At 41.7% G+C, this 16,228-nt stretch overlaps 1 protein-coding gene across 3 annotated transcripts in view; it reads right to left on the bottom strand.

Annotated features, from left to right (window-relative positions):
• AFF2 (ALF transcription elongation factor 2) overlaps positions 1-15,586 on the bottom strand; it is a 350,342-nt gene extending 334,756 nt beyond the window's left edge. For all 3 annotated transcript variants that reach the window (XM_074882237.1, XM_074882236.1, XM_074882235.1), the window contains exon 1: positions 15,439-15,586. In XM_074882237.1, the coding sequence (XP_074738338.1) occupies positions 15,439-15,485 (47 nt within the window). In that variant the 5' untranslated portion in view covers positions 15,486-15,586. The remainder of the gene's footprint in view (positions 1-15,438) is intronic.
• Positions 15,587-16,228: the final 642 nt, after the last annotated feature.

The raw sequence follows: 16,228 nt of genomic DNA on the forward strand, positions 1-16,228 counted from the left end.
ACAACTTAGACCCTTCACACAGAAGATGCCCTCTCGCCTGTCGGCCCAGAACTTTAAGTATTTTGACCAGAATTGTCAAATTCCAGATCATTGTTTATACACACACACACTTTTTTGTGACTTTCTCTTGAGCTGCAGGGTCATAAGGGTATAATTTACAATGCAGAGTAGCGTTTTAAGAAAACAGCAACTCAAAGCATAATTGCTGATTATTCCCCCCATCTTGAACTAAGCATTTTCCTTTTCTCTTAAACTCAGAAACATTAAGCCACATCATTAGTCAAAATTATTTTGAGAATAAGGCTAAAAGTTAACATTCTTTGATATTGTTAAAGCAGCAGCTAATTTCAAAGGGAATATTGTGCTATCCTTCAATTACCACTGTTCTTAACTATTCAGCATTAGATAAGACCTGGAAAAAAGTGAAATCCATACATTGTACTGCGTGGCAGATCATACAGGCAGGCAACTTCATAAAAGGTGAGACGGTGCTAGAAACTAAGAGGCAAATCAGAATTTGAACCTTAACTTCAGATTCCTAGGCTTTTCAATGTTCAAGACAGACTGATAACATTAGTTTAACATTATCTGGTTTTGTAATAGTAATACAGAAGCAGGGACCATTTGATACAAACAGAGTTGAGCTGTAGTGAAGGTTTTCCAGGCTACATTTTGAAGAACATACTTGGAAGACTGGCAGAACAATCCAGAGCTCTGATATTTTCACAAATTCAAAACAATGAGATACTTAAGACTCTATTCACACACAAAAAAGACAGAAAAAAAAAAAATAGAAGAAAAATGGAGACTTAAATGTTTCTAAGTGGAAGAAACATACATTTTCCATTTCAAGTGAGAACTTTAACACTTTACTCCTGACACACAATGAAAAAAGTGCTTGTATATAACCCAGCCATGTCAGCAGCGAAATGAATCTCCGGGCTGTGCAATGATCTAAGAAATTCTGAATGGGCATATGGGAACAGCTCATTTTGCAAGACCTCCAAAACCAACCTACTGATAAACACCGGAGGGTGCCTGACTGCCTGCATACTCACATGCCTATTTGTTGTTATTCTTATTCATTACTGAGTCATTATTATTATTTAAGTGCCGACAATGCACTCGTGAACCAGAACAGATGCAAAATATCCTGTGCTAATGAGAAAATCAAAGCCTTTCTTATACTAGCAATTTCATATTATAGGACCTCTTTATTTTTGCCAATAAAGCACAACAGTAATTAATACAGCAATATTTTCTTATTGTTCACTAGTAAAGCAAGTAAAACTGCTCAGATTCTGCTTTGGCTCTCCCCCCTACCAGCACAAAATACAATAAATACTATTGAAGAATTCCTATTAAGACAAACAGCTGCCGAATAAAATACAACAAAAATCTCCCATAAAAGGCTGTTGTCTGTTTATTCAGAGATAGTACTCCTCACAGAAAATAAACAGTGTGGCACTGCTCTTTCATATTGAAATACTTATGCTGCATCTTACTGCCATAACCATCTCACAGGACAATTTGTTAACAGAGTGCTGGAAGGTTGCATTAGTCCTCAGCGTGTTACAAAACTGTGGGTCCAGCATCAGTTCACATTCTTGAACGGCAACTAGAACTGTATGTAACCAGCATGCGCCTTCACCCCTGAAATTATGCTACTACGTATGTGAGAAAGCTGACAAATACTTCCATTTAAAGAGTTGTGCATACAGAAGGTGCCAGGTTTGGATGTTCTCCGATAGCAGTGATGGATGGGTGCTCCAGCCATGTGCAGCTCCAGGATGACCCCTCCAACAGGCCAGGTTTGCTGGGGAGGAGGGTGGCTGGGGAAAGCTCCCTTGTCTCCCGAGACACCTGCAATGCCCACCTCCCCCAGTGCCGCTGGAGCCACACACCAGTGCACACTGGAGCTGTGTCTGCTTCTTAAGGCTACTCATTTTTACAGCAAGGCCAGAGATATCAGAGCTGCTTCATTTGTGTAGGTAGACCTGCTACAGAGGATACTTAAATTTAGCTGAGAAAGAGGGCACTGTTCATTCAGTAACGCCAAATGGAAACTACTTGCCCTCAGCAAACAAACCTGTGCATACTCCCCAGATTTGGCCCCAAAAACTACAACATAGGGTGTATCTCCACCTCAGCAAACATTACTGCCCTTTTGAGGGGCGTTCTGCATCACGGGAATGTACTCACAACCAAAACCACTTTTGTGACAAGGGGTTTTTTCCCTCAATTTTGGTAACGAACATGATTTAAGCAGAAAATGACTCAGCTGTGACCGTAGGGCTCAGTCAGCGAGTGAACCACTGCTGCAGAGAAAATGTCCAGCGTGGAGCAAACAGCTACATCCCGTTGTCATTCCTTCTAAAACAAAGTAGGCTGATGAACGATATGTGATTCTTAAAGCCTGGTTCAAGAAGCTTGCTGGAGTCAGAGGCAGGCCCAATCCTGCGCTGGGAGTCAAATCCGTATAATCCTGTATTAACACTTTGGCACCCCAAGGCCCTCTGCAAGGGCAGAGCCCAGCACGAGCCTCCCTGCCCACCCAGGCGCTACAGCTGCTCCCACCGCGTTGCAACCGAAGCTTGCAAGCGGCTCCCTGCTCTACGGAAGAGGCTGACTACACATTTTATATCAAAATACTCCTACTGATTCGAAGTATGTGGGAAAAGGAGCCAAGATTGAAACGCCAGAGCCAGTAAAACTGCAACGTGTATCAACAAATGAAAATGTGAATGAAGACGTTTCATCCTCAGCAAGTCCTCAGAAGGGAGAACGAAGACTCTCAGAATCTTCTTTTCTGACTAAAAAGGCAACTAAGAGAGCTGGATACCACCTCTGCGCTCAACATCAGAAACCAAGAGGACCTCACGTTCAGAAGACCAAGCCTGGCCCTATACACTTAATGGGATTAAACAGAAATGGCAAGAACCTTAAATACAAATAAGAAAACCTCTATGAAAAGACCATCTGCTGCTCTGATTTTAAAGGTCTACGTGAAAACAACTGCCAGTTGTAACAGCAGCATCCTGTCCATGACACACATTTAAACAAAAGGAATAAAATACACAAACAATAAGCCAACATTCTGGCAACAATGGATAAAAATGCCTAAATTTGTAATTTTGCATTAAATATTTATCTTAATAAAACCAACAACCAGGCATTTGAATTAGAAGAATGTTTTAAAAACCACTACAATCATGACAGACGAATGGCAGTTGGACAGTTTGATCACAACTGACAATTCACATTTAAGTTCAGAAGCCCAACCTTCACGTCCTCTTAAATCAGCCGTAAGCCAACACGCGCGTATCATTAAGCATGCATTTGCGTCCACTGACGCAGGCATGCTCACAGCAAAGTACTGCGTGTACTTAAATACCTTGCTGAATCTGGCAATGCATACACACGTGGCCATGCCACTAAAAGCCATCATTTTCAGATTTTTGACAGTCACCCCATGCCGCATCCCTCATTTGTTCCTGGCTGGGTATTTTCTTTGCCAGAACGTTTATAACCCCCCATATTACACACACACCACACCCCCCACACCCCCCCAGCTGTGACGCAGTCTTAACCACAACTTCGAAAACACTGACATTATAATATACAAACATGTACAGAAGATATACACACTCAGACACACCAGGGGATACAACAGACTGGGAGGAAATGAGGAACTTTATGTTACTGTCTTTTCTAATGAGACAGAAAGTGGCAGATGTAAAGATTTCATTCAACCGACAATCTCTTTTATGATATGAATAAACCACTAAAACAGATTTAATCCTTTATAAAAATCAGATTATAAGAAGCAGACAAAATCACAACTTTATTCAATACACCATTTTATCCAGTGTGACTAATGCATTATTTGTATGAAGTTAAAGTGGAGCGTTGGAAAGCTATGAAATAAATCAAATGCTCTACTTTATGTAATCTTAACAGACAGATCCCATTAGGATTCTACTATGCATAGCTGTTGGTTAAAAATCATTGACCAGTATCCTTATAAATTAATCAACTGAGGTAATGCTGCCTTGGTTGTCATCATTTGCTCCTAATCTACATTTAGAATTCACTTCAACTTTTCAAGCCCTTTGGAATAGGTTTATCAATTCTCTCGCCCTTGCCTCAGACATCCACCTAACCGTTAATTGTTTACAAAAGACCTGCTACAACGGAACTGTATCATTTATGTTCCTTTTCCTTTCACAGACATTAGAGCACATATTGACACTGCGTTATAATTAGTTAGAAAGATATTAAATCTTAACCAAACATTCTAGCCTGCCTCAATTTTTTGATGAGACCTTTTATCATTGAAGTTGAATTTGCAGGCAGATTGTGTGAGTTTACACAAGCGAGAATCATTACAAAAATCTAAAATAACCCTGATGTGGTTGAAATGCAGCTAGCAGAATACTCTTGGTTATGGATATACGGCAGAAAAAAAGCCTTCTAGATATCAGGTTATTTGCAGAGCTCTAATGTGTTTTCAAACATATGACTTCTGTGTTATGTCTGTGTATTTTATGCAGTTTCTAGTCATGTTTGTTAGATGTCTGCACGTCACGTACTGCAAGATTCACGAGCAGTCTACAACCAGGCAAAATTCTCACACAACAGCTTGTCTTGGGTAATGGGGAAAGAACCAGGCAGAGTGAAGTGACAGGAAAGTGTATTATTTATTACCCTGATAAGGGTAACACCTAGTCATGGACTACGATCCAAACATGCTCAATGTCCTGTTGATGGGGCTGTATGATTCTGAATGAGCACACAGGTGTTTTCCTACATAAATATCAAAACCCTCTTTAATTATGTTCCCTTATCTATGATCCCTCCATGTGCACATTAAAGAACAGTCAGTTTGGGCAAGGGCTCTTTAAAGAGAGAAGGAAAGACTGAGCAGTAACAAAAATATTGCAATAGATTGCATAATGTTTCTGGAGCTCTACCACAGAGTAGGTAAAGGTCATCTTCTCCAAAAACTGAGAGAGAAAGCAAAGGAAGCTCTGGCTAAGTATGTTTTAGAGTTTATTAAATCAATTAAAAACTTCAACTGGCTGCAGTGGCCTTCGGCTCAGCCCTCTAGTACATATTTACTGGCCAACAAGCAACTATCAAAGCCACAGAGACAATAATTCTAAGTATGTATGCTACTAATAGTCTCCCTAATTGCCTTAAAACGATACACAGGATTTCATCAAAATCCATTCCCTTCTTCAAAAGTCCACTGTTAATTTCAGAAACATATTCCACCAACATATTAACATACATATGTGCAAATACCTCCTGCTTTTCTGGGACACAAAGACCATCAATTGTTTTTGCTGCCTGTTTTCCCTTGAACCTTGAAAGAAAGGACCTTCAAATAAAATTTTGACTCTGTATTTATTTTTTTACATCACAAAGATGTACTCTTCCCAGTGCTTGCTAAACGCAACACAGTAATTTGTATCCCCAAGTGGTATAAATAGAAAATATGTTCAGTCTAATAACATATGTGAAGAAAACTCATGCCCAGGGTTAACCAACAAAGCAGCAGTCTGCTAGAAACAAAGGCAGCTGGCTGAAAGAGCAACAACGCTTCTGAAAAAGTGTGGATGTACTATTCAGTGAAGCATCCAAGACATGACGTTTACATAAGCTACAGCTGCATATACAAAGCTTTGCTATAAGACCCGGGAAATGACAAGTCTTCTGGAGTAACAAGATCGTTCTGTCTCTGAAAGGTCCATGGCCTTCACTGTCCAGCTGAGAGCATGGTAAATTCTATCAAATATGCACACTGTAAATAAATTCTGCCCTTTAGAAGAGCTTCTCTGCTTTGATTACCTTTTCTTGCAGATATGCTCTGCCCAAATCCTACCATATCTCTTTATGGGCTTGCCTTTCCCCTACTAATATATCTGCCTAGGATCCTGTCTTGCTCTATCACCATAAACATTCATAAACATTAAGGGACTTAACCTCATCACACCCCTGCAGAATAGGAAAATATACCCATCAGAGTGGGCAAGCAGTGAAGTGGAACTCAGCTGACAGCAGTCCTGACCAATGCTGAGTCCTTCTGCAAGTCACTTCACTCCTCTCTTTCCATTCCCCTGGGTAATGACAATGACTTCTCTGCAAAATGCCTTGGTCTACCAGTAAAATTCTGAGATGTTATTCTTCTCACTTTACAAAAGGAGGTAAAGCAGAGAGACATAAATCAACATTGCTTTAAAGGTCTGTGGCCAGAAATGTCACCCCATTTTTCTAAACATGTGTCTGGTATCATCAGCACAAAAGTTGCATCCAACACAGGATCTCAATGCAAGAGCTATGCCATAGACGATCTGCATCAACACTGTTTGTTCTTCTTGGGGGAATGCAGTACAAGCAAGCTAGCGAAGGACTACACAGCTAGAGTGAAGTTCAGAGCAGAGAAAACGTCAAAAACAGTTCCCAGCAATGAACAGTTCCCAGGAAGATGAAAAAGTAAACAGAAACACCAGATAAATGTAACTACACAGCTGGCCCTTCTCTCTCATGCTCTCCACCTGAACAAAAAGAAAGGCAAATTACCAAAGATGTAAATATCATTACCCCACTTCGACAGACACAAAGCGACTTTCCAAAGGCAGTAAAGCAGCTAGTGGCAGAGCCAGTAAGAGACTCCACGTTCTGTTCCTAAATATACATTCACCTTGATTTAGCAAACCTAAAAAGGATGACAACAACTCTGCCAAGTATTACCGAAAAAAAGCAAGGCAACTTAGCTCCTTCTCCAAGCAACCGTTACCCTCAGCCATTGGCCAATGCCTCAATCCCTTCACCTATCCCTCTTCAAAGGCTTGGTGAAGACAAATGGGCTTTCCAGTGTGCAACGAAGCATAAAGCCATGAAAATCAAAGGGCTGCTTTTTCAGTAAATATGAGCTCCAAAGCCATTGTCCTCTCCCACAGAGGAGATCTATGAAAATGCTTACTATAGCATATGCACAGTATTCTTTACAGCTCTGCCTCCCTGCTGACCACCAGCCCCGGGGCCCAGTCCGCTTCCCATTACAATCAGCTTCACCACACCCACTGACTTGTATTGGAATTCTTTCAGGGACCCTAACTAATGAGTTTTTAAACACTTGTAGACAGAGAAGATAATTCCTCATCATTATTCTTCATAGGAAACACCAGGAAGAATGTCATTCCATTGTTCTACAGGAAAGAAACTGGAAGAAAAATCAGCCCCACATTCGAAAGAACGGCCCAAAGTTTTTATACATGCATTGGCTACCCCAAGCTATGGGTGTCTCACCTGAGAGTTCAGGACAGGGACCTAAAAAGTCTGCAACCTTCTGAAATTAAGTCCCCTGAAATCATCTCACACACTGGCCTCTATGCAAAGAGGTCCATAATCAATGGGCATATATTTTTTCCAAGTCTTGAAAACTATATTCTCAAATACAAGCATGGCTACTGACAGACAGCAGCATAGAAACAGACTCACCTAAATACCGTATTGCTGCAGGATCCTAGTTTCCCTCATGACGTGAGACTGAAATAAATGGAAACTGGCAGCTTTAATGACATTTTGTATTTCCTGATTTTATATTTAAAGCTTTGGATTTGCTTCCTCTACTGACAGTTGTTTGCTTTTTCCCCTCACGAGTGAAATCTTGACCTAAACCAGCAGTACAATAAAGGATGAAAAAAGAACAAGTAGACCTACATAATGGATTGTTACCCTCAGACTTAAAAATATTTTAAATGAAGAACATTCCACTGTGAAGCCACCTTCTCAGCACAGATCACAAGCCACCAAGAACTGCTCTGTTTTTACCCAGTCTTTAGGTATCTATCTACTTTGTAGGACACAGATACCATCACCCATCATAAGGGCCTAGACTTGAATGACCAAGAAGAAAACTTTTAAATTACGGTTGAACCCTGACAATAGTCCATGCAAAGTGCCATGAGGAAAAAGCACTAGTCTCAGTAGTAAGACATCTGCAGGTTTGAGCCCCAGGCACTGAAAGCAATGTAGAGCTACAGAATTTACTTATTCCACAACACCATGTACACCCACAGCGATACAAAAATAGCTATTATAAATCTTGTCAAAGGAACAACTGAGTGATTTTTAACTTGGTGCTCTATCTCGTTTTCTTCTTTGCCAGTTGTTAATACCCCACCCCTATAAAACCATATAATTATGAGTGGGCTATTCGTGTCTTACTATAACTGGTAGCACCATGCAGCATTTGAGTCAGGAGTCTGAATTGCTGACTACAGCTCCTCACTAAACAAGACTTACACATTGTACGTAGTGAATGGCATTCCCCCATTCTCTGTGTCACCTACGGTGAAAATCAGCTTCCAGTTGTGGTATCATCTCTAACTCTTCTTAAACCTCACCACCTCAAACCACCTGGAATAAGGACTCATCGATAATCTCCGGTAAAAAGACCCAGATTAACTGCTGAGGTCACACAAAGAAAAAATCCCCCAAGTAAGAGTTTTCTTCTCTCAGTGGCTTGATTTGAACACATTCATAAAATGTCATTAAAACTAGATATAAAATTTTACAGAAGAAGAAACTTCTGACTAGACCTTTGTTTAAAAGTCATAACAATTTATGGTGTGGATCTGCTATGTAAGAGTTGAAAAACAGTCTCTTTATGATAAAGCAGTTTATATCAGCTGGGAAGTTAACTGCTGGAAGTTTTGGGTTATTCCTTTACCTCAGCTCTCTAGTTCCATATTATTTTTTCAGCACTACGAGCCCAACCTTGTAAACCCATCGCACTGACTGCACTCAACAGCAGTCTTGTTGAAATTAAGGAGCAATATGAAATTCTTTTCAAGTCTCTGTGAGACTGGGCTCCAGTACAGAATTTCTGAAAACAAACCCTCCAGCTCATTCCCCAGAATCTTCACTCACAAATGCAGATTGAATATCACATACCCTTTTGTGAGAATCTTTGGCCAAACAACTGTATCATTAAAAGTTATTCAAAATGGAGCTTAAAAGTTGCTGGCATGCACACTGCCATCCTTCCTCTCATTTTTTTATCTCTACAACAGCTGTCCACTAGTTAGAAGTAAGGTACCTTCTGACCTCGTAACTCTTAGAACAATTTAAACAAATATTTTGATTACAAAGTATCAATACAGACCATTCAGTAACAATAAAAGGATGAAAGAGCTGTCTTTTCAACTCCCTGTTTGACTTCCTGACTATATTATGAGTGGTCTGGAAGGTTATACTAACTTGACATATTACTGGATTTACTATCTTCTTTTTCAATGCTTAAGAAAGAATTCGTAACATTGCAAAACCCAGAGTTGTGGCACAGTTTCAGTTTTCAGTGTTAATAGATGTTTGATGGCTTTATAAAATCCATCCTGTTAACTGCAACCAAGAGAAAAGATTCAAGCTTTCCTCTCCATTTTTCTTTTCTTTCTTCTCAAAGGAAAGGCAGTAAATTTGAATTAGACATGTTCAGAATTGGGCTCTGTGGAGTTTTTCCACATGCATAGTGTTAGGTGTGTGCAAAGTGCCTTGCTGATCCTGGTCATTAGAGAGTTGCTCCACATTTCATGAAGCCTGCCTTTTGGCTAAAAACAGGGTCAAATCCAGTACCCTCTGAAGTCAACCGGAGCATCTCAATTCACGTCACTGGCTACTGGCTCAGGCCCAAGCTGGAAGAAGACATGGGTACTTTATGGTATTTATTGATTATATACATTTAACAAGCATCCAGGAGCCCAGTCCTTCAAGTCCTCTACACAAAGAAATTCCATTTCCTCAAACTAAAGGCAGCGGGGAAATACAGGATGGGGTCTATCTGTTTAGATGCTTATTCCACATGCTTCATGGGTTCACTGTATAAAAGGTTTCATACATTTTTTTAAGTTTGTTTTTTGTTTTTTTGTTTTTTTTAAATGAGATTTAATATTTGCATTCTTTCTGGCTGCCCAGTTATTTGTGCAATCATGTAAAATTGCTGCTAGATTTCAGGCAAATGGATGTGTACTATACAGTCAAAAATAACATCAGTTTCCATTACCAAATACATGGAGAACTGGGGTTTAGTCATTAGTAAAACACGTTAAGCATTTTGGGAGTGATCAAGAACCCAGTTCAGTAAAACTTTACTTGAAATCAGAGTTGTTTGAATAGGACTGCCTGTGTGCTTACAACTATGTACCTGCCTATTGACCTTGATATATTAAGGGCCACATGCTTTTTCTAAGTCTCAGAGCCAATTTTGTCCCATCTCACATGATGGTAATTTTACTTGACTCAGATGAAAACAGAATTTGGGCCTCATAACACAAAAACCATCACAACGCCACTTCCGTGATGCTGGAGCATACTGCCTCAGCCCTAAGAAGCTCAAAAAGACCAGCATTGTCCAGCCATTTTTTCAGAGATCATTTAGTATATTTATTTAACTTAATACTTTATAGAATGTCACATTTTCCCCTTAAATTATTTCATTAAATTCCAGGTTTCAGTGACAGTCTTGTCAGACAGACAAAACGAGTAATTCTTCGTGACTGAAGAACCTGCATCACAACACCATCTTTTACTCAAAAAGAAAATCCCAAACAATATAATTGGCAGTCACATACAAAGTGCTTAAATGCTCTGAAGTTCCGCCTGGCTTCAGAATAGCTGAACAGTATCTGAAGCATCTACTCTCCATCCCAATTTGTATATTTTAAAAGTCATTAAATTCTTGAATGAATCATTAGGAAAACAATTCAAATGCTGTTAAACTGATAGTAATTTTGCCTCATAGGATAGATGTGAGCTTAATGTTTGCAAACGGCCAAATTCTTTTAAGATTTACACTCCATGGAGTTCAATATCAGCCGGGGAAGAATTACTAAATCAGGATGTGCTTCAAGTACAGGTTTTGGCCCAAGACTATTTTTGGTCTTCCTCAGCTGCTTGTTTTGACAGCATCTAATCCCCCTCACCCACCCACCAGCCACACAATCCATCCATTTACACTTTCAAAGCAAATTCAAAATGAAACATTTTCAAATAATTACTCAGGGATGTCTGTAATACAAATCCGAAAAGTAACTGCAATTCAACTGTAATATTTCTTAGGGAGAAGAAAGGGAAGGGAAGAGAAACCTTACAGAAATCCATTCAAAATGTGACTTTCTCCTATACTAATGCTCTCACCATCACCCCCAAAAATTTAAAAAAAAATTTAAAAATCAATCTAATTCCCAAAGAGCCTATCTACTCTATTTCACACATTCCCATCAGAAAGACAACACTGTTTCCACGTTCAGAAGATGTTTAGTGAGCTATTACAGACCCGGGTGAAAGAACAGTAACCGAGAAGGTCTTCCGCAGAGGCACAAGGCAAAGAGGGAAGGGGGAAGGTGGGTGAAGGAGGGGGGGAAATACCCAAGGCTGGAACTGAAACAGTTCACCTTTGTCTGGAGAGCAGGATCACCCCCTCCAGGTTGAGGACTATGTTGTAAGAACAGGCTGCTGTGGCATGCAGCATGTTTTTGCATTCATACAGGAGAGGAACCTGGCCCACAGATGGCCTGTTCTCAGCTTTGTCAGCCACAAACAGACCTTTGAACTTTCTATTTATATAACAGTTTAGTGAGTTTAAGCCTCTTCCTGTATAACTGGCAGTTTGCTGGTTTTGCTGTAATTAGGCTACTTGTGATGCATAATATAAAAAAGAAAAAAAAAAAAAACAAGAGGCTTGTTTCGCTGCAGTGAGAAGTCTTCCCCATCACAACCACACAGCTACAACGATATTCCTACATGCTGATCTTACTTCCCTTTGCCAGGTTTTATTTTATATACCTCAGTATGCATTTTCCCACTAAGTATTTTCCTGGCTTCCACTTTTTTAAAGATTGGAGGACTTAAAAAATATTAATACCAACAACAATAAATATAACATAAACCATGAATCTCTCTGCTTCTGTTTTTGTTAGCGAGGAGCTATATATTCTGGGGTGGTTGGGGTTTTGTTGGGTTTTGTTTTTCCCAACTGCTGATTAATGGCACCACCTTACTCCGTAAGCAGGCTCAAATCTAGCCACACGGTCCCAGGACACTTCAAGATTTCATTTACTTGGTTACCACAGACAAGCGTGGAAAGTGATTTAAAAGATGAAATTTGATTTTTAACAGCAAGTGGTCCCCTTGGTGCACACAGGCATTCAAGCTTTTCATTATATCCATCTTCCTTCCTTTCTCCCTCATAGAATGGCTCATATTAAATGCAAGCCCAGGTGAATGTTTCTTATTCACCCAGGAATCACAGCAGACTTTAGCTTTGGCCCTTTCACCTCGGCCAGAGCTTAGATTCATTTAAATTGTTTCGGGGTTTCTTCAGCTTTTCAAGTCTGGCAAAACGTCCACTGGGATATTTGTGGCCTTATTTTATACATTTTACCCAAGTGTTAACAAAAAAACCCTCACTAACCCTCGGCTAGCCTCCCAACCACGTTCTTGAGGAAGGTTCAGTGAAACACCTCATTCTTATACTACTGTGATCTCTCCTAATACGGGAAACTAAAGGGCTGATTCTGCCATTTGTATCAAGGCAAAACTCTCTCTCATCATTCGGAATCCGGAATACCAGGTGAGAATTTCAGAAGGCGGGTAGTGGCAGGGCACACTGTAACTCTTGACGCTTCTTGACAAAATATGTTTCAAGAAGTGACACAAAGTCGTACCTCCGTTGGAGGGGGGAAAATAATTAACTGTATTTTTCCCATTAGCCCACAACTTTTGGGAAGTCATTTCCTGATATAATGGCAATGCACAGAAAGCGTTACCTTTACACCTTTCAGCAGATTAAAAAAAAAAAAAAAAAAAAAATCTCTGCTCAAGCTATAAATATTTTATATTTATTTCTCAGGCTAACTATGTTTCTGTTGTACTTCGCGTAGAGATAATACATACAAACACCCACACAGACTCTGTAGGCCTGAGCTTGCCTTCTTGGCGATTGCAGCACAGATTAGCAGAAGTTTTGGGTTTGCAAGGAATGCAGAAGAGGGTCTCTAATTGCCTTATAAATGCTTGTGAAACACGTTTTACAAAGACCAGCTTACAGACAGAAGGAAGGAGGACAGTTTCAAAATAAGAAGCAGCAATTCACACATCATGTTATATATACTTATTTGTAAATATTATGAAGTATCCACACCATATTGGATACACAGACAAAAATTAATAAATCTTGATGGCTGAGCATGCATATTTCTGGGTCTGTAGAGATGATGCACATATAACATATTACATATATACACATGCACATATTTACGGATAGATGAGCTGAATTCAACTCTCCTTAAGCAACGCAACTACTTGTCAGAGACAGAAATCTTTCCGTGTACAATAAAATACATGTGTATACATGTAGATCATGTACCTACATACTATATACATGTGCACTTGCATATAATAATTGGATTATTAAAAGCTAAATCCAACTTGATCTCTGCAATAAGTAATTGCGTGTGAACGCCTGTGCCATATAGTTGTGTGGATATCAAACACTTTGAAACAGTCAGAGTAAAAATGTTCTTTCCTCATGGACCCTAAAAACACTAAAACCAGTAAATTTCACTGTATGAAAGCAAGCAAATGGAATTTCTAGAACGAGTGGCAATATGTTCATATTTTATGGAAAAACAGAGGCACAAGAGTTCCTTTCTTTTTGATGCACATCTCTAAATCCACATAAAACCATAGTCAAATGAAAGTAAGTTATTAAGCAAACATTAAAACTCAATACCTATAATGTGCTTAGTATTTGAACTACACCCACATATTGGGTTGTAACAGCTTCTATTAAATTAATGATGTTACCCACACTATAAATTAGGCAAATTGTATGCAAATATTATTTGAGTAGTAATACGGTGGTTATCAGTTGTCTGCAAAATAAATTAGTGTAGCAGAGTAAAGATAGTGTGGTAGAAGCATAATATTTAATTGAGCACTAATTTTATTGTGATTATTACTTTTAAATAACAACAGCATGGTTATTAAAAGATACAATACGATGGTTTATGCAGAGCTGATAAAACACGCACATGATCCAAAACGCCTGTTTACAGATTAATATTGATATAGTGTAATTTACGGTGCCAAGGATTTACTCCAAATTGCTGTAAAATAGAACGTGACAGGTATTTGGTTCTGATTATCTTGGATTTGCAACCATAGCTGTTAGACTGTGTTTGGCAAAATGATAGTTATTAACTAAATACATTATCTTTTTCCTAGACATACCTTTATATTACCAACAAAGTAAAGTAAACCCTTCTGCAAAACATGAGGTCCAAGTGCACATGCATACACACATGTAATCTGTGTGACATTTAGAGATTAGGATCACAAAATACAGTATTTTAGTCTCCTTCTTTCTTGCCAAACTGCACTCCAGCCTAAAAGCATTTAACAAAGCAGTAACCAACCACTGAATTGCACCGTGCATAGTTAAAGAATTGTAACTATATTTGCTAAATTGAAAAGTAAAGAAACAACCAATAAAAACAGGCAAAGAATAAGCATAATCTCATTAACCAGCCGGGAAGTGACTAAATACCTACCCAAATTCTAACTTTCCCAGCTACTTGTCACCCATCGAAAATTCCTTAACATTCACTTGGGTAACAAGTTTACGATACACTTAAACAGATGCACCGACCTTTTCAAGGTGTGCACTTATCTGCAGAGCAATATAACTCTAAGAGTGCACTCAAAAAAAGAAAAAGAAAGAGGGAAGGGGGGGGGAAAAAAAAAAAAAAAAAAAAAAAGGACCTGTTACAATATCGCGGGGACTCATCTTCCCACTCCCAAAACTAACTTCAATAACGCTTCACCCCGAATAGGAAACCAGCAAAACCAGCGACAGAAGCCCCCACACTGAACAGGGCTACAGCTGAACTGTGCCACACCGCAAAACTACAGTTGCGTTTCTCCCCGGGAAAGGAATATTGTCACTGACAGCAGTAAACACATCAGCAACGCCGCGATCCCGGGGAAGCCTCGGCTCCCCGCGCCGCTCCCCGGCTCGGGCAGGGGGGCTGCAGCCGCTCTGCCAGCCGGCACCCCGGCACGTTTCGGCGCTTCCCCGCCTCTCCCCCCCCTCCGGCCAACTTCGCCCCCCGCAGCCGCCGGACCGCGGGCTGCTCCCCACCGCCGCGGCCGCGGAGCGGGGCTGGAGCCGGAGCCGGCCGGCCCCGGCGGGCACCGGGCGCTTCGCCCCTCAACAAAGGCAAAGGCACCGGGAGAGCGAGCGGCGAGGAGAGGAAGGAGGCAGCTGTGGGAAGGAGCGGGGTGGAGAGACAGAGCGGAGAGGGAGGGAGGGGGGGGAGAAAAAAACAAAACAAAACCAAAACCAGAAAAAAAACACCCAAAAAAACCTACCACTGCTGCTCTAAGTCCCAGTCCCTGAAAAAGTCGAATAGGTCCATAACGATGTGGTGGGGAGACTCAGAGAAGTGGTGCCCCCGAGCCGAGCCGAGCCGGCGCGGCTAGGGCTGCCCGGCCGGCATGGGCACAGGCACCGGCAGGGGCACGGGCAGCGGCACCGGCAGCGGCGCCGCGGGGAGCGGCGGGGCCGCGCGGCGCCGCCCGGGGCTCGGGGAGCGCCGCCGCCGCCGCCCGCTCCGGCCGCCGCCAGCAGCGCGGCTGCTGCTGCCTGGCTGGGAGAGGCGGGCACGGCGGCGGCGGCGGCCCCGGCACACACACACACACACGGAGCCGCGCGCGCGCGCACACACACACACACACACACATACACACACACACAGACAGCCAGAGCCGCGCACACCCCCCCGCCGCCCAGGCAGCCGCGCACACCCCCCGCACACCGCGAGGGGCGGAGCCGGGCCGGCCCGAAGCCGCGGCATGGAGCCGCCGCGCAGCACCGCCGGGATCTGGCGGAGCCTCGCAGCCCCCGCCCGGGGGGCGCGGGGAAGTTTTGCAGCAAAGGAGAAACGGCGCGGAGCGGGGGGAACGCGGAGGGGGGGCACCGCGCCTCGGGATAATCTGAGAGCGTCCTGGCTGCGCTCGGAGAGCGGGGGAAAGAAGTGGGGGTAGGGGAGAGGAGAAAAAAAAAAAAAAAATGGCACTTAGAATGTAATTGCCAAAGCCAACTCCTGTGAGTGACCAAACCTGCGTCCCACGGACACGAGCCGTGGCACGGACAGCGCCG

Source organism: Strix uralensis, chromosome 13 (assembly GCF_047716275.1).
Source record: "Strix uralensis isolate ZFMK-TIS-50842 chromosome 13, bStrUra1, whole genome shotgun sequence".
Lineage (NCBI taxonomy): Eukaryota > Metazoa > Chordata > Aves > Strigiformes > Strigidae > Strix > Strix uralensis.